The 22,884-nt window shown below is 52.6% G+C and overlaps 9 protein-coding genes across 9 annotated transcripts; 5 read left to right on the plus strand and 4 right to left on the minus strand.

The window, feature by feature from the left end:
- Positions 1-3,081: 3,081 nt before the first annotated feature.
- On the plus strand, positions 3,082-3,864 carry J4E83_008467 (uncharacterized protein; the record flags this gene model as incomplete). The annotated part of the gene is made up of 1 exon (XM_049335364.1): positions 3,082-3,864. One exon carries the CDS (start codon positions 3,082-3,084, stop codon positions 3,862-3,864), a length of 783 nt encoding a protein of 260 aa, XP_049185630.1.
- Positions 3,865-4,199: 335 nt separating this feature from the next.
- Positions 4,200-6,049, minus strand: J4E83_008468 (uncharacterized protein; the record flags this gene model as incomplete). The annotated part of the gene is made up of 2 exons (XM_049335365.1): positions 4,200-5,045; positions 5,102-6,049. 2 exons carry the CDS (start codon positions 6,047-6,049, stop codon positions 4,200-4,202), a joined length of 1,794 nt encoding a protein of 597 aa, XP_049185631.1.
- Positions 6,050-8,648: 2,599 nt separating this feature from the next.
- Positions 8,649-10,682, minus strand: J4E83_008469 (uncharacterized protein; the record flags this gene model as incomplete). Its single annotated transcript, XM_049335366.1, has 1 exon — positions 8,649-10,682. One exon carries the CDS (start codon positions 10,680-10,682, stop codon positions 8,649-8,651), a length of 2,034 nt encoding a protein of 677 aa, XP_049185632.1.
- A 1,210-nt stretch (positions 10,683-11,892) lies between these two features.
- J4E83_008470 (uncharacterized protein) lies at positions 11,893-14,943 on the plus strand (the record flags this gene model as incomplete). Its single annotated transcript, XM_049335367.1, has 4 exons — positions 11,893-12,035; positions 12,083-12,434; positions 12,482-12,728; positions 12,776-14,943. 4 exons carry the CDS (start codon positions 11,893-11,895, stop codon positions 14,941-14,943), a joined length of 2,910 nt encoding a protein of 969 aa, XP_049185633.1.
- Positions 14,944-15,188: 245 nt separating this feature from the next.
- Positions 15,189-16,625, minus strand: OLA1 (Obg-like ATPase; the record flags this gene model as incomplete). The annotated part of the gene is made up of 3 exons (XM_049335368.1): positions 15,189-15,737; positions 15,933-16,490; positions 16,551-16,625. The coding sequence occupies 3 exons, from the start codon at positions 16,623-16,625 to the stop codon at positions 15,189-15,191; spliced, it is 1,182 nt and encodes a 393-aa protein (XP_049185634.1).
- A 610-nt stretch (positions 16,626-17,235) lies between these two features.
- J4E83_008472 (uncharacterized protein) lies at positions 17,236-18,096 on the plus strand (the record flags this gene model as incomplete). Its single annotated transcript, XM_049335369.1, has 2 exons — positions 17,236-17,574; positions 17,623-18,096. 2 exons carry the CDS (start codon positions 17,236-17,238, stop codon positions 18,094-18,096), a joined length of 813 nt encoding a protein of 270 aa, XP_049185635.1.
- Positions 18,097-18,247: 151 nt separating this feature from the next.
- Positions 18,248-18,904, minus strand: J4E83_008473 (uncharacterized protein; the record flags this gene model as incomplete). The annotated part of the gene is made up of 1 exon (XM_049335370.1): positions 18,248-18,904. The coding sequence occupies one exon, from the start codon at positions 18,902-18,904 to the stop codon at positions 18,248-18,250; it is 657 nt and encodes a 218-aa protein (XP_049185636.1).
- Positions 18,905-19,111: 207 nt separating this feature from the next.
- Positions 19,112-20,817, plus strand: J4E83_008474 (uncharacterized protein; the record flags this gene model as incomplete). The annotated part of the gene is made up of 2 exons (XM_049335371.1): positions 19,112-20,094; positions 20,142-20,817. The coding sequence occupies 2 exons, from the start codon at positions 19,112-19,114 to the stop codon at positions 20,815-20,817; spliced, it is 1,659 nt and encodes a 552-aa protein (XP_049185637.1).
- A 574-nt stretch (positions 20,818-21,391) lies between these two features.
- On the plus strand, positions 21,392-22,714 carry J4E83_008475 (uncharacterized protein; the record flags this gene model as incomplete). Its single annotated transcript, XM_049335372.1, has 2 exons — positions 21,392-21,398; positions 21,927-22,714. 2 exons carry the CDS (start codon positions 21,392-21,394, stop codon positions 22,712-22,714), a joined length of 795 nt encoding a protein of 264 aa, XP_049185638.1.
- Between the last annotated feature and the right edge of the window lie 170 nt (positions 22,715-22,884).

A 22,884-nucleotide genomic window follows, 5' to 3' on the forward strand; every position in this document is an offset into this window, starting at 1 on the left:
TTATAAAAACTTAGAAGTAAGTAAAGCTATTAAGCTAATTATTATAATATTTAAAAAAATTAGTTTATATAAAGTAAATAAAGTAGTAATAATAAGACTTACTAATAGTATATAAATAAAAATTATAAAAGTATTAACTTTATTTAGCTAAAAATTAACGCTTTAAATAAGCTACTTATAAAGTATATTACTAGTACTTTTAGTAATACTAAGAAAGTATAGCTTATATATACGTAAAAGAAGAAAAGTAAAATTAGTATAGTAATTATAGCTAGTTATAATATATACTTAAAGTAGGCTAGTATAGTAAGTATAAGTTAGTAGAAATAATAAAATACTAAAATAAAATTATTAAAAAGAAACTTACTTAGAAACTAGCGTCTTAGTAATAAAATTACGTTAAAACATTAAAAACATTAGAGTGCTAAACCTTATAGTGTTTACGCTAATGTTCTGGAGCCTAAAATCTTGCGGCCCTTAAGATTCAGATAAGATACACTACCCGGTCATTTGCCTCAGCGGTTAGCCACTTGGACAGCTCGACCCGTGCCACGCCGATCCGCTCAGACAAACCCCGCACATCTGTCTTAATGATTAAGCAGTTCACATAGAGTGGGTCTGGAGTAATCATGAGCTCGAATTCTTGCGTAAGACCCACCAGCTCAATCTTGCCTGCCTCGTCGTCATTGTGAACTAAGTGTGGCCGAATGTCGGAATGTTCCAAGTCATCGCGACATAATAATGCTCCTTCCAGTTCTGAAAACTCCGCGACAGAAGCCTCCATTATGAGGAGCTTATCCAGATCATTCGCCGACAGCTGCAGTGTCTCAAAGTCCGCTGCCTCCCTCTTTAGATCATTGTTTGGTGACAGAATGCTGATCTTGCACAAGTCCTTAATTTCCACATGCTTTCTGCTGGAAAAGAACTCTTGGGAACTTTTATCTTGAGCGTGCGGTCGCCGCCAGCCTAGCCAGGACCAGCTAGGATAGCCGGGTCGTCGTTCCAGTCCTTTAGTCTCAAAGTCAAGACCGTCCAGTATACGGTCTGTAGGTGTGGCCCAGAAGAATTGGGTGCCTTTCTGTTCGAGCCACGCTATAACGCCCGTACACGCTTTGAGAGTATCGGAATCGTACGTAAGCTCAAGTCTGCAGAAGCATTCCACAAAGCACAGGAAGTCAAACTCATCCCTGCTCGCTGGCAAAGACATCCGAGTCAAAGTTATTGCTTGTTTGAGAATCCGCCCACTATAGTCGCAGTCGATGCTCTCGTCAATCCACCCATCTTTACATTGAAAGACCACTCGATTTTCCAAGAAGAACAGACATCGCCTTGAGAATATTTGTTCCTGGAACGTCCAGCCACGCTGAGTCCAGCGTGCGTTCTTCAGCTCAGCTCCCAGTGGTGGCAAAGCTTCCATGAGAGCTATGTTTCCGATGGACACGCGGTGTTGCGACATAGGGCGTGCTATCGACACCCCGCTAAGGCCTGTCCACGATGAATCGGCACAAGCTGCTACGATAGTCATGATAGCTATATCATAAATCTCCGTCATCTTGCCCAGATGTTGTGGAAGATCTGGCGCGTCTTGAATCAAGCAGAGAGCGTCGACCCAGAGGTATCGGATGCCGCATGCGATACAAACTTTCATGGCGTCTCTGATCGTTGTTGGTACCTCATTCCACCGCATCCTCAATGCATTGCGCTTTGACATGGCTTCCACGTCCGTTTGGTGCAACTTCAGTTGTGTAAGGTGGGGTGGGCCCCAAACATAGCTTAGGGCAACGTAGTCCGTTGGTAACTGCTTCGATTTTAAGCACATTGACTTTACATCAATGAGTCGAAGCATGTCCAAAGTTTTTATTATGAAGCGGCTCTTCATGTCGCGAGGGACTTGATGCTGATCCTTCAGACTCTGTCTCACCCATGATGATAACCCTTTCAAGTTACAATACGGCGTCAATCGCTTTGGCAACACAGTGATCCATTGGCAACCAGCAACCGCTTCGTCGTAATCAGGCCGAGGGTCAAGCATAGTGTATGATACTTGGGTGGCTTGTCGATCGATAACCCTTAGAAACACAGCCCCGTGACCATCGCTCAACAGATCCTTGTTGAACTGCACAACCAGGTCTTTCCCTGATTCTGAGGTGTCCTCTTCTTTTATCTGACCTCGAACGATGAGTAGAGACACGAAGAAACTACACATCGGGCAAGTCTTCGCAAGTCTGAGTGTTTCCAGGGAGCGGACGTCCCAGAGCCGTGGTCTTGAAGAGTCTTTGATGACTCCATACGCGTCGGCGGCATAATAACGGTTGCCAAGGAACACTGAAAGGTCCCATTGTACGCAAAACTCGCATAGTCTTGCTAAATTCGCTATTTTGCCTCTGAACTCGGAGGCTAGACGTAAAGGCGTGTCCAGCAACATGGCAAAAGGGCGCATCTTCAAAAGTCTTCGATAAAAGGGATATGGTCCGAGATACCTAGGTGGCAGTGGGGTAATGAAATGCTGATAGATTTACGAGACCTCATGCTTGGGGGGAAACAAGAAGGCTGCGCTTACTTTGAAGTAAGAAGAGGAGGCTGTGTGGTCGGCTGAGTCGAACCGCCTCAGGCAAGGAACCCAGCCTCATCATAACCAGTTGACCTACCACGCAACAAGAGTCCAGCCAGCATCAACGACTCTCCATCAATAAACAGAATATGCGCATTCCAACTCTGCAAAGCCGGACGAACGGGAATCGTACATCTATCAAGATTCTTCCCCGTGTTACACGGGATCGCAGTTCCTCCGCGAAACAACACCGATGACGTTCCCGTTGATTTCCCCGGGCCCGATTGGTGGAAATGCATCAACACGAACGTTGCAAGCTACCCCAGACCATCTACTCTACCCCAGCGACCATCGGCCCCGAAAAGGAAATTATGGGGTAAAATTCCGATTGACTGTCATCTAGAAGTGATCTTAAGTAGGAGATTTGACACGTATATAAAGTGACCGAATCACTGCAGACATAAATACATAGGTAGTTACAACCGTTTCGCTCATTTCACTGCACATCATACTGCTAAACATCTTGCAAGATGCATCTTCCGACTGCCCTTACCTACTTCTCCCTCCTGGCTTCAACATCCGCCCTACCCTCTCCCAAACCTAAACCCAGCGCCCAAAAACCACCCTACTTCCTCCTCGCCGGCGACTCAACAACCGCCGTACAATCCGCAGGCGGCGGCGGCTGGGGCACCGGCTTCTTGACGACAACGCTTCAAAACGGAGCCTCAGGCACAAACTACGGCCACAACGGCGCAACAACCGTATCCTTCCGACAAGGCGGCGACTGGGCAACCGTGCTATCCTCCGCTAAGAACGCGTCTGCGAAATACACGCCCTACGTGACCATCCAATTCGGGCACAACGACCAGAAACCCGATAAGAATATCAGCGCCGCAGATCTCACAAACAATCTAATTGCGTATGTAAAAGAAGCGCGGGATGTAGGCGCAACACCCATCCTCGTTACATCCCTAAGCCGACGCAACTACGACGCCGACGGGAAGATCAAACTAAACCTCGCGGATGTGGTGGCCGCGACGAAAGAAGCGGCGAGTAAGAGCGGCGCTGATATTATCGATTTGAACGCGGCAAGTACGGCGTATTTGAATGCGATTGGAGCGGAAAACGCGCATACGTATAATCTCAAGGCGGATGATAACACGCATTTGAATGCGGAGGGGAGTGTTGTGTTTGGGAATTTGGTGGCGATGTTGCTGGATGATGCGGTGAAGGGGGTGAGGAAGTATGTTAAGCCGGTGTCGAGTGTGCAGATGGCGTTGGAGAAGGGGGTTTATGTTTTCCCTGCTGTTTGAGGAGGTTGGAGGAGGTTGTCTCTGCTATCTTTTGTACAGCGTTGGAAAACAACTTGGAACTTTTGTTGTTCAGGTGAGTAGTGCTGCTGCTGTTTTGTGTGATTCTAGGTGAGCATGAGCGGAAACTGACCGATTGGACTGGGGGTACGAAAGGCGTAGGAACTGAGAGATAGCATAGAGATGGCCTCCGCCACTACGCCCACCCGTTTACATATTCCCTGGCGTGTAAGGGATGGTTGAACCTTGGTTGTGTCGTGTCGTGTCAAGTTCTTTTTGTACAGGTATAATGATACATACCACACTCCCATCCCATACATACACTCCACTCCAACCCCCTACTTCCCACCGCCCGTCAAACTCTCCTTAACGTCCTTAACAACCGCACCAACATCAACCGTCTTCCCATCCACGCCCGCCCTCTCCTGAACCCCTTGTTCAACAACGCCACCCTCTCTATCCACAAAACGCGGCCTATCCTTCCACCCATTCGCATGCATATACCCCGCCGTCACAAAGCCCACAAACATGCCACCATAATGACTAGCATGATCCGCAGTCGACGTACCCTTCTTGAACGATTGGAAAATCTCAAGCACGATGAAAGCACCCAACAGCATCTTAGGCCAAAACGCCACCTCCTGCTCTTTTACAAAAGGGATTTTAATCTTCTCTTGATCGGTGAGGAGGCAGTAGAGCACGGAGATACCCCAGATAGCCGCGGAAGCACCAACAGAATGCGCTGTGATATTTCCGCGGCCGAGATTAGCCCAGTAGAGGGAGAACAGTGTACCCACGGCACCAGCGGAGATGTACGTTCCCATGAAGGTGCCACGGCCAACGAGGTCGCAGCATGCGGGACCGACAAGACACAGCATCATCATGTTGGCGAGGAGATGTTCGTACTGGACGTGGCTGAAGACGTTAAGGACGCTTTGGACGGCGCGCGGGTAGCCGGGGACGTGCATGAAGTAGCGGGTTAGGATGGGCCACAGGGGCATCACTCGCCATGCTACTGCTATACCGACGTTTATGGCCAGCAGCGCGCCGATGGTGGCGGTTGTGGGACTGAGGTCAGGGAGGAGGCGGTAGGATGGTGAGGGAGGCAGGTAGTAGTGGGCGAAACCGTAGCAGATTAGGACTGTGAGGAAGACAAAGGCGGACATGGGGTAGAGACGTTGCGCCTGCGATGGTGTTAGTGATGGTGTCAATCTGAGTAGAGAGGGGATGTGGTGCTTACAAGCGTTGTTTGTGCGAGTAGCTCTTCTTCCGTCTTCGCATCCGTTATTTGAGCTGCCTTGCTGTATTTCTCCATCTCCTCTTTCCTCCGGCTGACTTGTTCGCGACCGAAGACATCGACATAGGCTGTTTGACCGGGCTTCATGAGCTGCGTGCCAGTTGGTGTACGCACGTACTCTCCAGTCGCAAGTTTCTCCTCCATCTCCCTCTCTTGTTGCTCCTTCTCTTCTGCTTTCCGTGTAATCTCTTCTAATCGTTGTCTCCTCTTCTCTTCGATGTTCAGCTCAAACTGACTCTTGCCTGCATGCAGTATGCCAATTTTCCGATTGTCCTCTTCCTGTTGCATCCTCTCTGCCTCTTCCTTCTCCATTTGTTCTCGGAAAGCGCGAGCGGGATCCTTGTATTTGGACTCGGTCTCTGGATCGGCCAGCCACAGCTCATAGGCTATGCGGTTTGCCTCCTTCTCTGCCCATTCCTCCGCCGCACGCGCCTCATCTATTGGGTACTTTTCTCGTAACCACTCCAGGCCCTTCAATGCCGTATCCCTGCTCACGTGTGTGTATTGTTTCCCCAGATTGTCAACGCCATAGTCGGCGAGCGAACCCGCTGTCCTTCGGTGGTGTAATATCCGCAGAACATTATTACCATCGTGACCCGATAGCTTTCGCCCAAATATCCGATGTATCGTTGGTTCACTGACTGGCCCTTCGGGTAGAGGACCTATCCTGACTGTGCGCTTGCGTGATTGGGGGATGCTCGGGTTCTGCGGGGTGTCTATAACTCTTGCTCGATAGCGGGGCGTGGAGACGAAGGCACGACATTGCGGTCGTGAGGCTCGATGTCGCTGTATGAGGGCTAATAAAGGCGACCTCAGGGTTGGCTCTGATAACGGTTGTGCAGTGCAGAGTCGCCGCGCGAGCGATGCGCATGTTGGTCGGAGGAGGGACATTGTTAGATGCGCCGGCCACCACAATTGTCGCACTCAGGATTGGCGCTGAAGAGCGGCTATCGTCGGATTGTCTTGTTGACAGCCGTAATTGCTGAGGCCGAGCAATGCATGGTACGCACGTCGTGGGCTGTGGTATGCCAAATGCATGATGCGCATCGCCAAAATGTTCCGTCGGCATCTCGGAGATGCACAGACGCTCCCCGTTCACCACTTGCACATGGCACTCACGAGCCAACAGGTGGGGTATCAGTGTGAACAAGATCTTGGATATCAAATGTACATGTTTGTGATCTTATATCGAATCGGTCTTTCATCATCTCTCCCCCATCGCTTTCATCTTCGCCAGCACTCCCATGTTCATACCCACGATCAGCTTGACCAACTCCCAATCTCCATTCTCTCCCACATTATCCATCACAACAACACCTGTACTTCCATCACCGCTTTTCGCCCTCCTCACTACACCCTCGGCGCTCTCATCTGTGACCTCCGGGTGGCGAGGTGTCGTATTCGGAGCCTCCAAGTGATGCCCCTCACAAAGCCACTCTTCCATGCCCCTGTTGACAATTTTGGCGATAGCCCCAGGCCAACAGGATTTCTTCCAGAAGTTGCTCCCAGAGAGAAAGTTGAGGTATAATGGTCCTGGTGGTACTGGGTTCGTGACATCGGTTGTTATTCCAGGAATGGGGTGAACGGCGGCGGCAGAACGCACAAGATGGTCGTTGCAATGCTGTATCTTCGTCGGTATAATATCTGGTATTAGAACCTCGCAGAAGTCTTGGAGACAAAACGTTGGTGCGGAAGAATGCGATGGAAAGACGGCGTGAGTTGCGTTGTGCGGCCAGGCTGTTGCGTCTAGTCCGCCATTCTTGCAATCTGAACTCGAAGAGGAAGCCACAGTCCGGGCTACATTGTACCGCCGTACCAGAACCAACTTACTCCTTACAGCTCCCAAGTACGGTATCGCGTTCTCCGTGTACCAATGGCGCGCATTGGGGGTGATGTAGTGCTCCTCTAGGATGCGGGCAAGATGTTCGTCCGTCGCGCTTCCCACACCTTCTCGCTTCAAACTCACCAATACCGTCTCGCTGGGGTTGGCGAAGAGAAAGTCGTAGCATATCTTTAGGATAGGCTCAAGGTACTTCGGTCCTGTCAGACTCACAGGGAATGCGCCGTGGACTAGGTAAAGGTCTTTCTTTGATGCATCCGTCGCGTGTGTTGGCTGTACACGTATGTCCAAGAACCTGATACCATTTTCTAGCTGTGCCTTGATATCGTGGACCTGACATCGAACAGATGGGAGGGCTCGATAATGCGTGTGTGCGTTGTGCGATCCGGGGATGCTTATAGCTGATAGAGGTAGATCATCTGGTAATGAGCCCATCCACGAAGAGTAGTTTGGAAGGTGGTTGACATGGATCGAGAGATGGGGGACTGGTGTCGATGGGTGAAAGAGGGCTTTGTAGGTTGTTGAGGAATCTGCAGATAGTGGGGTAAACGACTGTGTTGACTTTTGAGTATATGACGGGTGCGCATCAATCCGTTGGCGTTCACCATTGGAAGTCTGGATGGTGAGACGCAGGGTTGGGTTTGATAGTGTAGATGCGTTGGACTGCTTCGAGTTTGCAAACGTCAAAGTATACGACTCGAACGGCTGCAAGACAGTTTCAAGATCTTGATCATTGAAGCTCTGTGCATGGCTGCTGAGTTCAGGTGAAGTGGGTGCCGCTGATGGGGTGCTTTGAGCACCTAGGAAGTACCCGCTCGCTTTGGACTGTAACGTATTTGGGTCCTCAAACCGCTCCACACGCTGAATCGAAAGAGTGACAGGCGTCAAGTTTCGCACGGTAAGTGGTGAGGCCATGACCTGAAGTCCCAGCTCCTTCTTACTGGATTGTTTTGTAAGGGTTAGATGTAAAGTCTCTCAAGACACGTCGACGCGTGTAGATGTTGACAAGCTTGAGATGTCGATTGGACCTGTTCCAACTGAGTGAATTCGTTGCGAGACTGGTGATTGCCGAACGATGCCGCCTAGAACAAAGGGTGCACCTTTATCTCGCCAAGGTGCAGATGCATGAACAATGAATGGTCGAGAAGTGGTCGTCAGCCAATGTGCACAGGCCGAATTAAGCGCCAAGGCGCCAGCCTGAAGAAGGCGCGCAAGGGAGGCACAATATCTAGGGCACTCAAGATTATTTCCAGGTGTAGAAGAGAAAGTTGCAGTCACACGCTGAAAGTTCATTCAAGTTACTGTTATCACAAAGATCAATAGATTGTCTCAACACCAGATAATAGTAAATATCTCGCATTTGTCACGAATATCAACAGAGGCCTAAGCCTTCAACTATCATCGGAACCACTACACTACGCTGAATAAGGACGCCAAAGCGTCCGATCTGCCTCTACCAGGAGTTCATCGGGGTATCATGCAGCCAAAAGGTAAGATATGCATGTCCAACAATGAGAAAAGTACTGGTACAACTGACACCTCAACTGTACATTTGAAAAACCGCAAACGCCTCTCATGCAATGCACCGCGCACATAGATACGGCGTCTGTCTGGAAAAGAAAGCCCGCCAACGCCGAGAAATGCAGTTCGCTAGCAGAGAAGGTGATTCATGTTTTTGGGTACCGGGCCGGTTGGACTCTCGATGATGTGCCGCTGTGCGCTGCCCGAGGATGAAGGACGAGAATCACTCGTAGACGACGTCGCATGCGCGTATGCCATCTCCTCCTGAATTTGAGCACTGGGTGTACGGTCCTTTGTAGGTGTGAAGCTTTCGATTGGTGGTCGCTTCGGTGAGTGGTTGTTGCGGCTATCTGCACTCGAAACAGGCTGGAACACAAAATCTGACTTTATCTTGGTCAGTCTTGCTGGCTTCCTGGGGGTCGATGGAGTCCGTCGCTTCTCGATGTGAATCGTGTCGCTGGCGTTCTCCTTCGGATTGAGCCGCGTCTGCTCGTTGAACTTTGACTCGATAATGGTAAGGGCCGGATCAGATGCTTTGGCCAGAGGCTTGCCGGTAGGTTTGGCGCCGCCCTTTGTAGCCTTGAAGACGTTGTTGATGGCGGGAGCCTCTTTCTTCGGCTCCTTCTTGCCCGCCTTGCTCTTGCTTGCTGCTGTTGCCTTCTTTGGCTGTGCTTTCGGCTTCTTTGCGGGTGCTTTGGTTGCGGGCTTGCCGAACAGATCCATTTGCCCGTCTGCCTTCGCGTCTGCCTTCCTCTTTGTGCCTTTCTTGGACGGGGTGTCTGGTTCCGCTTTGTTAAACGATAGTGGTAATATGCGGGGGCTCTGTCCAGGTGTGAGCTGGCCTGCATTGCGTAGGACACCAGGCTTTCGAGGAGTTCCGATGATGACCTCTGCTCTTTGCTTCTCCCTGACTTTGTTGAGATCCTCTTCTGTGACTGTCTTATAGTCCATGGGGTCGTCCCATCGTCGCATATTAGCATGGCGCGCGACTTCATCGCAAGGACCTTTGACTACTAGGTCCCACTTGTCCTCGAGATCTTTACCCATCGGCTCCGGGTCGTTATTCAGCCAGACCGTGACTCCATCCTTCCGGTCGCGAACAATGTTGCACATCTCGCGGGCGATGCGCCGCACACCGGGGACCTTCAACGTGGTGCCAGCCACGATAACAGCGTCTGGCCTCATGCGCATGTCATAGGACGCACAAGAACCGATCGACTCATCATCAGGATTATGTTCGTTGTAGAGGACCATACGAGGACGCAGGCGGCCAATGCCGTGGCTGCGCTTGTCTGCGACTTGGCGGATCTCGTCGTTCTCCACACAGCTTGGGCAGGGTGGTGGGCTAGGCCCGTTGAACTGCTCGGCGTCGAAAGGCTCCACCTTCTGACACTTGGAGCACACCATGTAATCCAGACCACCATGCACTTGGACAGTCTTGGGCCAAGGTCCTTTCTTGGGCAAAGGCACCGTTGTGCTTAGAGGGGGTAATGAGGTGTCTATGCCGTCGACGTTCTGGGTGTAAAGCCGCATGAGACGCCCTTCTTGGGCTAGGGTCGCGAGAAGGTGGTGGAAGGCGGTGGGCTGCGCAGATTTCGTGTGCTGGGACAGCGTGCGCACCATGTCGTGGAATGTCGACGTGGACGTGTCATCCTGGTAAACAGACGCGTCGAAGAGGTCCTTGCCAGAGGACTTGAGCTTGTGCTCCTTTTTGAGCGTGTTGAAGAGGCCAGTAGCTGATCGGAAATCGGGAATGCCAGCCGAAACCGAAATGCCTGCACCTGCTATAACCACAATCTTGCGCTTCTTGTGCAGAACGCTCAGCAAGCGCTGCAGCTGTGGTAGCTCGTCTTGTTCGACGTCGGACCTGGAGAGGTCAAGGTATTCTGCCGTGCGCTCCTTGGGCTCTGCCGTCTTCCTCCTCTTTACTGGACGCGGGTTGTCGTCGTTGCTGGACGGGGGAGAAGGCATGTCTTCGGGCGCGGGTGACGTCTTGGCGGATGAGCGTCGCGAGGAGGATGGGGACATGTATGCGCGACGTTGAGCGAAGGATTTGTTAAGCTCAGCTGGTGGAGTGGGCGACCGAGAAAGAATAGAGAGATCTGAATCCGAAATCTCGGTCAAGGGCGAGCTGGGCTCGTTGTTTAGCGCGTTGTAAGCCATGGTGAAGGAGCGCCGTGGGGATTGTGGGGTGGACAGCAGTAGGCAGTGACAGCCGTGTGTCGCGAGGGAGGTTCAATGTCGAACGCAAGGCGCCTGGCGGCTTTCAGGGACCCGGCGCGTCTAGTACCACAAGGTTCTTTGTAGCTTGACTAACACGGTAGAATTCCGCATTAATTTCTCAGTATTTGTTCGAGATATGCCGCGTACGGAGAGTGTGTGGAGATCGTGATTGTGCGGAGGGCGTAGGTTGGGGGCTGTCGGTCGTCGCTGCCGTGCTGCCGCTGCTGCCGTTTTGGTCCCCTTCGAGAACCGTCAGATCGGGAAGGTACGCTAGATCATTGTGACGCTTCGTGAAGGCGCGATAAAGAAAGGGCAGGCAGGCGCGCGTCTGGAATAGACGCGTTTGTGGGCGGTGGTGAAGGGGGGTGTGAAGGGTGCAGAGGTTGGCGGTGGATGCGATGACGGGCGAGCGCTGGTTGACCTGGACAACCATGGGCGCCGGGTAGGTGTGCCAAGAACAGAACCTAAACACTCGACCTGTTTACGTTTGCGGCATGTCTGTGCTGGGCCGAACATGGCACTATCTGAACGGCAGCATCATTGAAGTAGTAGACGTGGAAGGAGCATGTTAAGCCGTGTACATAGGGTACGACAGCGAGCTCTGAAGCAAGTCTTCGCTCGTCATGCTTCCCACTGGACGGCACGATGCCATGTTCTTCGTGACAGCCACAGCGCATGCAACCCCTCCCAGGTTCATAGAGATCGGCGCGATGCGCTTATTTGACCGTCGGAATCCCGGAGTCGCATAAGCATCCTGAGCTTATTGCACTACATTCTGAGCGCTTGCGATAACCTTCATCAGCATTCTGGGAAGGATGACTGCCCGGGATGACGATTGTGCGCGAAGCTCTCACGAACAGCACACCAGATGGAACCGCGCTAGTCATCGTTAGCTGCATCGCTTACTGCCGCAACTGATCCCAGACAACCGGGGCGCAGCCTCATCAACCCTCGACCCTCTCCACGTCCGTCTCTGTCTTGAATTTCGTGCCTCATTTCTTTGTATTCTCTGTGATACCCGACGATTCGCTCGTCATCTGTTCGTGTTTGTCTCGTGCGACTTTCTTGGCGGGGTTGTTTCCCACCTCTTGTTTTTCGACTGATCTCACCTCTCAGCCGACCTGCCGCCGAGCGCAGCTATCTCACCACAATGGACGGCGCCAGTTATAACATGGATGTGGACGATCTCTTCGGAGACTCAGAACATGTCAACATACAGTCTATCAATACGACACCGCCAGTGAAAGGGCTCGACGGGCGCATCGATGAGCTAGCGTCTAGCGGCTGTTGCCAGTAAGTGAGCCTTGGGTAAGTCTGCCAGCTTAACTAACAGGTAATAGAAAGATATCATGGTCCAAGAATGGATGCGTTGCGTACATAAGTCCAGACGGCTACTCTGTCCACCTGAAGATTTTTTCACGAGATCCTGAATCTGGCAAATGGGATCTCGGAAGAAACGTCCCACTCGAATTCCCACAGGGCCGCGAGATCTTTCGTTTGACCCATCTCTCATGGAGTCACCTGGGTAACGATCTCGCTGTCATGGACGAAGCAGGTCGAGTAATGGTCTTCTCATGCGCCATGGCCTTGGACCGCATGCATTTCACCAGAGCGGAAGTAGCTCATCCAGAGTCCGAAGTAGATGGTGTGGTAGGCATGCATTGGCTTGCGATCCTACCATACGCGCAAAAGGTAAGGTCTCTCGGATGCTCGGAGGCCTCTTTCTAATGTTCATCCAGAATCTCATTGCTTGGTCAGCTTCGCAAGAAAAAGGCAAATGGAAGTGGAATATCAAACAGCACATGTTCAACAATGCGCACCATCCTGTAGAAGGCAAAGCATGCTTCATATATCTGAAGAGACATGGCGAGATCAAGCTTCGCTTCCAGCAGATTGACAACAGCTGGCAAGAAGTCTCCGCTCAATTAGGGCCTATGATATCAACGAAGGAGTCCTTCACACACGCAGCCTTTACGTCGAACAACGGTACGGTCTTCTGTACGCTTTGATGTTATTAAATTAACATGTTCTAGATAACACCCTTCTACTGGCTGCCTACGACGTCAAAAGGCGGTTGCATCTATATCGCATTGAGACAATCTGGAATGTACCAACCGACAAGCGTAGCCAAAACGCCGGTCCATTCGAGAAGCCAACCATCCAAGTCTCATTGATCGCTTTGGAAGATGATTGCAACCCCGTTGAGCTTGCGAATGACGACCTGGGCCACGGCACAGCATCAAGAGGTGCGGCTGCCGCTCAACTAACACATCTCAACTTCCTTCCCGTTACGCCCGAGCAGGATGACGGCTCGGTGCCCACCATTCAAGCCATATTTTGTAAGCCACCGAACCCGATCTCGTATGATCTGAACCCGCAAGAAACGCGGTACAGCATCATCGTCAAATGGCAGGTGCATCAAGAGCAACACAGTCAGCTCCATTCCAGCCTCGATCAGGTGACATCAAAGAAGAAGAGCGTAAGCTCGGTATCTGCACAAAACACGTTCCTTCTAAAGAGACAGCCTGACTTCTCATTGCATGCTGTCGTATTAGGATTCTACCCGATATGGTACAGCATGCTTCTGGCATTCACGTACAGCGATGGGGCTATCGAGTTCAGGAAGCGATCGACCATGGAGATAGTCATGCCAGATGGCAATACTGACACTGTGAACTCGCTATTACAAGCTGGTTTCGTCTTCCAGCACGCCGAACCCTCGCTACATGTCGCCCTATCACCCAACCACTGCTTGGCGGTATGTATGCAACTGGATGGTAGCCCAAAGCTGCGCTCTATGGAGTACTCCCACGGCACCCTCTCATCAGACGATGATGATCCCCGCCATGCCGCCGCTCTCGCAGCACTCATTTTACAGTCGTCATCAGCGGCAAATCAATACTACTCCAGCGACGACATCTTCGCTCTTGTCAGCTCCCTCAGCGACAAGCGTAAACACGACTTCATCAACCTGCTCTTCGAGGGACTCCAAGTCAACATCGACTGTGGCGTGGACGACACATCAAGCAACCACTTCCTTCTCCTCGGCCGCAGCCCCTTCTTCGTCAAGACGCTCTCAGCCATGAACATCCTCGGCCTCCAAGGCAACATCGACCGTTCTCTGAGCAGCAAGATGGCCTGGCAACTCATCAACATCAGATTTGTCACGCAAACCCTGACCACCATCGTCCGCCTCCACGGCGACCCATCGAAGAGCAACCTCCGACCCGAAGCCGTCCCCCAAATGATCGGAACCTGCAGATGGACAATGCACTTCATGGCCTACATCCTAGATGATCTCTTCGCCCTCGGCCGCGCCCTATCCGACATACCCCCAGCAGACCTCACGCGTCCCGTCCTTGAGGCCAAAATCCGTGAGCTCAACAAACCCGCGCTCCTCCTCATCCTGTCCGCCTTCCCCCGCGCCATGATGAAACTCTGGTTCCAACCTATTGCGTGGCTCTCGCGCAGCGCAGCAGCCTACGTTACGCTGCCCAACGCCGCAGCCGGGAACCCCAATGCACCGCCCCAGACACCTGAAGCAAAGAAACTATACGCTCCTCTTTATGCTGCTATAACTGACATCCCGTTCGATTACCGCTACTACGAACAGCTGCTCACCGAGACACAGAGCCACGTCCGCGGCACGTACAAGCAGCGTAACTTAACGGACATGCAACGCAACAGCATCGAGCGCGAACTCCTCCTCGGAAAAATCCCAGACATCCTCTTTCCAGTGGCTAAACGCCTTGTGACGGATTACCTCTGGAAGAGCACGACGCAGCAAGTTTGTCTCGCGGATAAGCTCGACATGGGCAGACTCATGTTCTTCGATACCACGTGGTTAGGGTTCACAGACTCAAAGCGCGCAAGGTATTGGCACGACACGCATGTGGTGGATGTGTGTCAGAAGATGATTATTCGGGGCACGGGCACGTGGACGCATCCTGTGGGGTCAGCGACGGGTGGCGGGAATCGCAGCAGGAGTGATAGTATTCAAAGTGCGGGGGCGAATGGAGAGAGCAGGAGGAAGAAGAATTTGCTCAAGCAGTGTACGAGGTGTGGTGCTTGTATGGAGGATGTTGTGCCGGGGTTGCCGGGGTATACTCCTGCGCATTCTCAGTACTTGCTGGGCTTGAGTAAACACTGTGTCTGTGGGAATAGCTGGATGCTTGTTGAGACGAAGGGTAAGGCGAAGTAGGTAGATTGACCGAGGGGTGGGAAGGAGCTGAGTGAAGGCTTCTACTAAATAGTCTTCCAGCTTTGCGTAACATGTTAGAATAGAAGAGTAGTCACATATCACAGCATGGGGAAAAGTTGATTTCTTCGTGGTCATGTTTATTCTCATTCATTCAGGGCAGTCTAGCTGCTTTTCATATAGCTCATCATAAGACGCGCATGTAGATCATAAACACATACACACATAACCAAGACTCATCAAGCTGTCTATGCCTTCGCGGCACCAGCCTTGATGAGGAGGATATCACCATCCTCGACAACGTAGTCCTTGCCCTTGGTCATGATCTTGCCCTTTGCCTTGCAAGTGGCTTCATCACCCTCTTCCCTCAGCACCGCGTAGTTGTATACGATTGCCTGAATGAAGGTCTTCTCAAAGTCACCGTGAATGACACCAGCAGCTTGTGGCGCCTTGGTGCCAGTCCTTATTGTCCATTGTCGGACTTCGTCGGTACCAGTTGTGAAGAAGCTACCAAGTTGAAGGGCCTTGCGCATGACCTGGATGGCCTTGGGCAGCGCCGACTTGGTACCGAGGTTCTTGAGCTCTTCGGCGGCCTCCTCGTCAGACATGACCGCGATGCGCTCCTCGAGCTGTACGGAGATGGGGATGATTGGGTCACCGGGGGCGTTGGTCTTGACCCATTCGGCGATCTTGGGGAGATGCTTGTTCTTCTGGCGGATGTAGTCCTTCTCGCTCAGGTTGACAAGAGTGACGACGGGCTTGGCGGAGAGGAGGAAGAGAGGGTTGATGTGCTCGACCTAGCAAACTGTTAGTACAAGCTTGCGAAAGGTATTCCATGTAGGTAACGAGGTTGGGGTGTTGTTAATCAGAGAAGGACTTCACTTCAGAATAGCCCAGCGTTAATGGGCCATCAGAGAGCTGGGATTATAGAGCAATCGCTCTTTGTCATCTTGTAACAGGGTGTGCAGGGAAAGGAAGTGAGATGTACATACCTCCTTGGGCGACCAGTTGCCCTTCCGGACATCCTTGCCGTCCTTGAGCATCTCGAGGACCTTCTCAACTGTGGCTTGCTCCTCCTTGAGCTTCTTCATCTCCAGACTCTGACCGCCTCTCCTTGTCTCCTTGACAAGCGCAGCGTGTGCCTTCTCGGTGAACTCAATGTCCTTCAGGCGCAGCTCCTCGGCGATGATGTCCAAGTCACGGATGGGGTCGACGTCACCCTCAACGTGGATAATCTCGGCATCGTCGAAGCATCGGACGACTTGGAAGATGGCATCGACGGCGCGGATGTGCGACAAGAAAGCGTTACCGAGACCAGCACCAGTGGAAGCACCGCGCGTGAGACCAGCAATATCGTAGATGGTCAAGTGGGCAGGTACGACCGACTTGGGCTTGTAGTGCTCCACTAGCCAGTCGAAGCGCTCATCTGGGACGATGACGCGCGACTCTTCTGGGTCGATGGTGGCATATGGGAAGTTGGCGGGGTTACCAAGGGAGCACTTGGTGATGGCTTGGAAGAGCGTCGACTTGCCGACGTTCGCTAGGCCAACCTGGCAATCACTGTTAATGTGAGAACGCGACAAGACCAGCTAGGGAGGGCTCTCACTCACGATACCAGTCTTCAGGTTGTTTCCCGGCCTGCCGAGCGGGAGCTTCTCCTCCTTGACCTGCTTCTTGGGAGGCATCTTTTTCTTCTTGGGCGCGGACGCGTAGGTGCGAGCAGCAGTGAAGGAGAGGAAAAATTTGGTGGGGGAAGATGAAGAGTGCAAAGAGGCTGGGAAAAAGCAGGCAGTGCTTGCTGCCGGGTTGTAAAAAGTGGGTATCAGAGAAGAGAAAGAAAAGGTAAGAGGCCTGGTGGGGGGCGTGATGAAATAGAGGGGTGGGAGAGCTACCTAGCAGCCGCTCTCCTGCGTTTCCTGGGTTAATTGACGGTGCAGCGAGTCCAATCGAATTTTCTTAAGTTTATGTGGCTAGGGCGGCGTCCGTGCGGCGCTTGCTCGAAGCAGCAAGCGCCGAAGCCGCGTCTCCAGCTCTCGAGAGCGCCAAACCGGCGGTCATGGCTACAACGACCTCCATCTCCATCTGCTCCCCCACACCTGTCCCTCCGCATATTACTCCCAGGGCTGGCCCCATTCACTGACCTCCGCCCTGCCGTCATTGTACCACTACCTCGTACCACTCATCGTCCCTTAACAGCGTCCATGATACCCCACCCTTCTTATTCGGTACCGACGTAGAGACCTACCCCAATACAAACCACACTCGATTGTACATACATTACTACAGCCATAGACAATGTCATCCTCTACCCGTCCCAAACCGTCGCGCAAAAGTTCCAGCCAACATAGGACCACGCTGTCGCTGCAGAGAACCGAGGTCTCCATACACGTCTATGACCTGTTACCGCCCGGCAAGGTCGCGACTGTACTCTGGGCGATTGGCAGCTCTCTCCTCCACACAGGTGTTGTTATTGGCGACAGGGAATATGCTTATGGCGGACATGACCGGCGGGACTTGACAGGCGTGTACTGGACGAAGCCTGGGCAAGAACCCCCGGGTGGCACGTTCAAGCAGGCAATCCTACATGGCTTCTCTTTCCGACCTGAAGAAGAGCTAGAGGCTATCATACAAGAGGTATGCAAAGGACATATGTATTTCTAAGAAACTAGCTAATGATCACAGGCCTCACACGAGTTCCAAGGGACATCGTACAACCTCCTCACGAAGAACTGCAACCACTTCACGTCCTACCTCTGCGAGAGGCTCACGGGTCGCCCAGCGCCGAGCTATCTGAATCGTGCCGCTAGCATCGGCGTCGCTCTACCATGCGTTGTACCACGGGAATGGATAGCGCCACCGGATTATGATACTGCTGATGGAGAGTTGCTTGACGAAGAGTTCGAAGACGAAGGAGCGTCGATGCTACGTCATGATCGAGAACGAGAACGCCATCGGACAACTGAGGAAGCAAGGGGCTGGGAAAACGCGGGCTATTCTGCTGGAAGTAGTCGTGGTGATCAAGGAAGCGCAAGAGGGCCTATTAGGTATGAGGCTGGAAATCTTGCACCCAGGCTTGTCAACATCGCGGAAACGGATTCTAGTGGTCGGACTATTCCACCCGCTGAAAGGGCACCACTGCCGAAAAATCTGACATGACTCTTGAATTGGTCTGATATGCCCTGGCCACCATACACTGCTCTTGTGATGCATGCCCAAGTGCTCATAGCCTCTACCCATGACGCCTGTGAACCCTACTATCATCGTACACTTCGTCTGCTTCCGCTCCTACGTGCTCGACAAGCAGTCTCTAACCCAATCTCCTCGGCTTCTTGCTCCTCGTACCACCAAACTTCAACCTCGTCGAGTCGGCCAGCTTCACAATCAGCGGCCGTATCCTCTTTCCCTCAGCACCCAATATCGCCTTTGTGACTGCCTCCCTGCCTGCGCCAAACCCTCTGTATATCAACTCCAACTTCTGAATCTGCGGCAGCAGGCCCTTGTCCTGGATTCGGTTCATGAGGAAGGCGGCCAATTGATAGGCTGCATCGTATGTTCCGCGCCCCGCTTTCCTGAAGCCGATGTTTCCGCAAGATACCGAGATCAGTGGGTTTCGGTTTGGCTGTGTCAGACACAGGTGTGTGTTGTGCTTGGTGGCGTAAACGTGGAGTTTGTGTTTGTCGTCTTCGTCCCATTCGCGCGGCGCGAGGTTCTTGAAAGAAGCGTCGTTTGGGTTTTGGCCGGGTATGAAATTGTATGGATTGGGGGCTGCGCCACTGAAATTCTCATCTACATTGCTGAGCAGCTGGTCGAGACTCTTCTCAGGCCTCTTGCGGAAGGAGGGAGGAGTTGCAGCGAGGACTCGTGTGCTGTGCGAAAACGGTCGCAGGGGTTGCGTGTGTCGACATGATGAGCGGATTGAGCATGTGAGGGATCGAAACGTCTGTAGAGTTGTGTTGCCGGCCATGTTGAAGGCGGTAGATGCCCCGATTGAGGTTCGGGGATGCAGCGATTTGCTAGAAAGTCGCAGAAGGTTGCGAGGCTGGCTTGGCATTCGGAAAAAGATGGCGATGCTTCTCACCCACCTTCGCCGCGCCCACCTTCCAACGCTCACTGCTTGGGCCGGTCCTACTTCAATTTAATACCCAGATCCAATTGCGTTCAAGTCCAGAGCATGAGGCCCCAAACAGCAAACACATTTGCCGCCACTGCGCGATGGAGCATACAACCCGCCGCTGCTACGCCTGCAAGCGCATACGGAAGAGCTGCAGCGTATAGACGGATATCAACACTACCGAGAACATCGCAAGTCTCCTCCACACGCACGTCACTACCGTCCACATCTACACCCTCCTCCCAACGCTTCCTCCGCAGCGAATTCTTGCCCCAAGATGTCCTCTTCCGCACGTCATCCGCATACGCCCGCCACTTCTCTTCTCGGCCCGCCCTATACGAGCAAGCGCAAAAGCAAAAAGACGTAAAGGACCAAGAGCCTGAACCCACCAAATCAACAGCCTCGGAGGGTAGCACCTCAGAGCAGGCTGCAGGCGACCAGGCAAAGAAAGAGGGCGAGGAAGCCAAGGAGAAGAAGGAAGGAGAGGAGGAAGCTGGTGAACAGAAGGAGGGCGAAGAGGGCCAGAAGAAAGAGAAGAAGGATGCGCCCCCACCTCCACCCCACGGCGACAAGACACCATGGCAGGTCTTCACCGAGACCTTGAAGCAAGAGTTCCAGGCCTCGAAAGACTGGAACGAGGGTACAAAGCAGTTGGGTGGTGCGCTGCACGACTTCCAGCAGAACCCAAACGTTCAGAAGGCCGGCCAGATCTCTGAGGCTGCCAAGACAAAGACTACGGAGGCATTGAAGGCGACGGCATCAGCTGTTGGTCACGGTGCGGCGTGGACATGGGACACTATGCCCGTCAAGGGTGTTCGTGCTGCTGCGAGGGTTACTGGTACCGGACTTGAATACGCAACTCGGCCAGTGCGCCAGACCAAGGCCTTCCAGGCCGTGAAGGAGACCATCGACGATGGCAGCTCGTCAAGATACGGTGGTTGGGTCGAGAAGGAGGAGCGCAGGAAGAGGCGTGAGCTGCGCGAACTCAACGAGCTTCAACGAACTGGCGGCAAACCCTTGGGCCCAATGGAGGAAGATCCAAAGTAAGAAACATCTCAGGACATCATGATCTTTGACTAACAACTAGCAGTGCTGGCACAAACGTCACCCTTCACAAGGACGCCAAGTACAAGGAAGTCTGGAGAGAATGGAAGGACAACTCCAAGCTCGCCCAAGGCTTCTTCAACATGAAGACCGTCTACAGGGAGTCCGACAACGCCATCATCGAGACCGCTCGTAGCATCTCCGACCGCATCACTGGCTTCTTCGCCGAAAACGAGACGGCCATGGTCATCAAGAGATTCAGGGAGATGGATCCCAACTTCCAAATGGAGCCCTTCCTGACTGAAATGCGCGAATACATACTCCCAGAAGTCCTGGACGCATACGTCAAGGGCGACATTGCCGTCCTGAAGGAGTGGCTATCAGCAGCGCAATACTCAGTATACGCAGCGCTGATGCAACAATACCAGGCCGCTGGCCTAAGGTCTGACGGAAAGATTGTCGACATCCGTGGTGTCGATGTCCTGAACGCAAAACTGCTCGAGCCAGGAGAGATCCCCGTCTTCATCCTTACCTGCAGAACCCAAGAAGTGCACGTCTACCGCAACGCCAAGTCTGGAGAACTGGCCTCCGGTATGGACGACAAGGTCCAGCAAGTCACATACGCCATCGGTGTAACCCGGATACCAGAAGACGTCAACAACCCCGAGACACGAGGATGGAGGTTGATCGAACTGCAGAAGAGTGCCAGGGATTACTACTGAGCGAGTCGTCACTAATCTCCTTTTCTTTGCCTCCGCGTTCCACCCTGTACGATTACACTACCTTCTCACCGCACCTTAATGTTGGTGGTCATGTTCTTGCTGCATCTTTGGCGTCCAAAAAGACAGTTGTTGCTCTTTCTTTGTAGTCCTTGGCTGGCCTCTATATGGGGTTATTATGTTTCGTCACCTGGGTCATGGAAGTGGATAGACGGACGCCGTAGATGAGTATGGCGTTCTACATGACGCACTTCTCTACTCTGTATGTATAGTATGATGATTTGATGGATTGGTGGAGTGGAAATACCACGTGTAAAGCAAGTGGAACAAGTTTCCAAGGACAGGACTGAGGTAATCAAATCTCGATTCACACATGAAGCTTCGTCTCGAGCTATGTTTTTCATTTTGTGAAGTCTTCTGACTGTAGGTTAGGGGAGCTTCTCTGGTCAACATCGTATGTATGCGGGCATTGGCGGCAACCCGTTCAAAGTAAAGGGGCACCCATGCCATGAACCATTTCATCATCATCGGCCGAAGTACGTACTAAGAGGTGCCAATATACAACATGACAAAACCCATGAATAGTCACCATCTTGGCGACCATTGTCCCAAATTTCCCTCGCCCTTGCAGCCAACAACATCCCACCCTCTGAACCTCGGCACTTCCTATTCCGCAGAGCGTCCGAGCTCAGGGACCGAACGCGCGCATGCGCGGAACCTCCGACTGTACTAACTAACCAGCTACCAACGTGCTCACCGACTTCCGTCCAGCCTAGCCAGAAAAAAAGTCTCTGCCGCGAGATTCTAGGCGCTGACTACGTAAGTATGATATCCGCAAGGTCTGCCTTATCTGGGCATGTGGGTCGCAGCAGAGTGTTAGGTTTCGGGGCATACAGAGCATTGGCCCCGCTGCGCGAAGTCCGCCCGGGTTGTATAAAAGGACGGAGAGGGCCTGCTGGGGGTGGGTTGGAAGATAGGATACGGATTGTTAGGTGGACGAGTAGTGTTTGTAAGTTTTATCCCAATCCCGTCTCAACTCGACATCTATGTCTTAAAGATATGGAAGACTCGAGAAAGAAGAATTTAGTAAACTAATACTTCCATAGCAGCAGAACAATCGCAAACCTCACAACACACATCACCACCACCGCCACCACCCAATTCCTCATCCCAACTCCCCAAACGACCAATCTACATCCGCATCCCCATCGCCCTCGCTCTCACCCTCCTCACCCTCACCAGCGGTTTCGTAATCGCCGGTTTCCCCGCCATGGCCTCCCTCCAAGATCTCGCGAACCCGCCCACCGACGCCGAAACCCTCGAACTCTTTCAGCCCAGCACAGAAGCCATTGCCGAGATAGAACGAAGCATATTCGAGCATCCCCTCACAAAGTCGTTATTGGAGGACCCCAAATACATTGCCTCAAGGCCGCATCTCAAGATACCAGAGGGTCTACGCGCACAGAACCTGACGGGAGGCACACTACTCGGCCCGGATAAAATCGCCGTCCCACCGATCCAATTCAGCACAGCCGACGGCTCTGAATTCGTATCACTGCAATACCTCGGTGAAGCGCTGTGCGGCCACCCAGGTATCGTCCACGGCGGCCTACTAGCCACGCTCCTCGACGAAGGACTAGCACGATGCTGCTTCCCCGCGCTGCCGAATAAAGTGGGTGTGACGGCGAGTTTGAAGATCGACTACAAGGCGCCGTGTATGGCGGGGCAGATTGTTGTGTTAAGGGCGGAAACGACGAAGGTTGAGGGCAGGAAGGCATGGGTTAAGGGACGGTTGATGACGCTGGGGAGTGAGGAGAAGGAGGGTGTTGTGTTGACGGAGGCGGAGGCGCTGTTTATTGAGCCGAGGCAGGCGGCGCAGATGAAGAGGGTTGTTAATTAGAGGTGGTGTGTTTTGGAGGCGTTATATGAGCTGGGGAGCTTGGTGGTTTGTGGAGCGATAGACTTTTAGACTTTTGGATATGGGAAGGTATTCGTAGAGAAGAGCGTGTGAGATCGCATCGTTGAGATATCTCTCGTCTCTCGGGCGATATCTCAACGATGCGATCTCAC

Source organism: Alternaria metachromatica, assembly GCF_023757995.1.
Source record: "Alternaria metachromatica strain BMP 0045 chromosome Unknown scaffold_24, whole genome shotgun sequence".
In the NCBI taxonomy this organism is placed as follows: Eukaryota; Fungi; Ascomycota; class Dothideomycetes; order Pleosporales; family Pleosporaceae; genus Alternaria; species Alternaria metachromatica.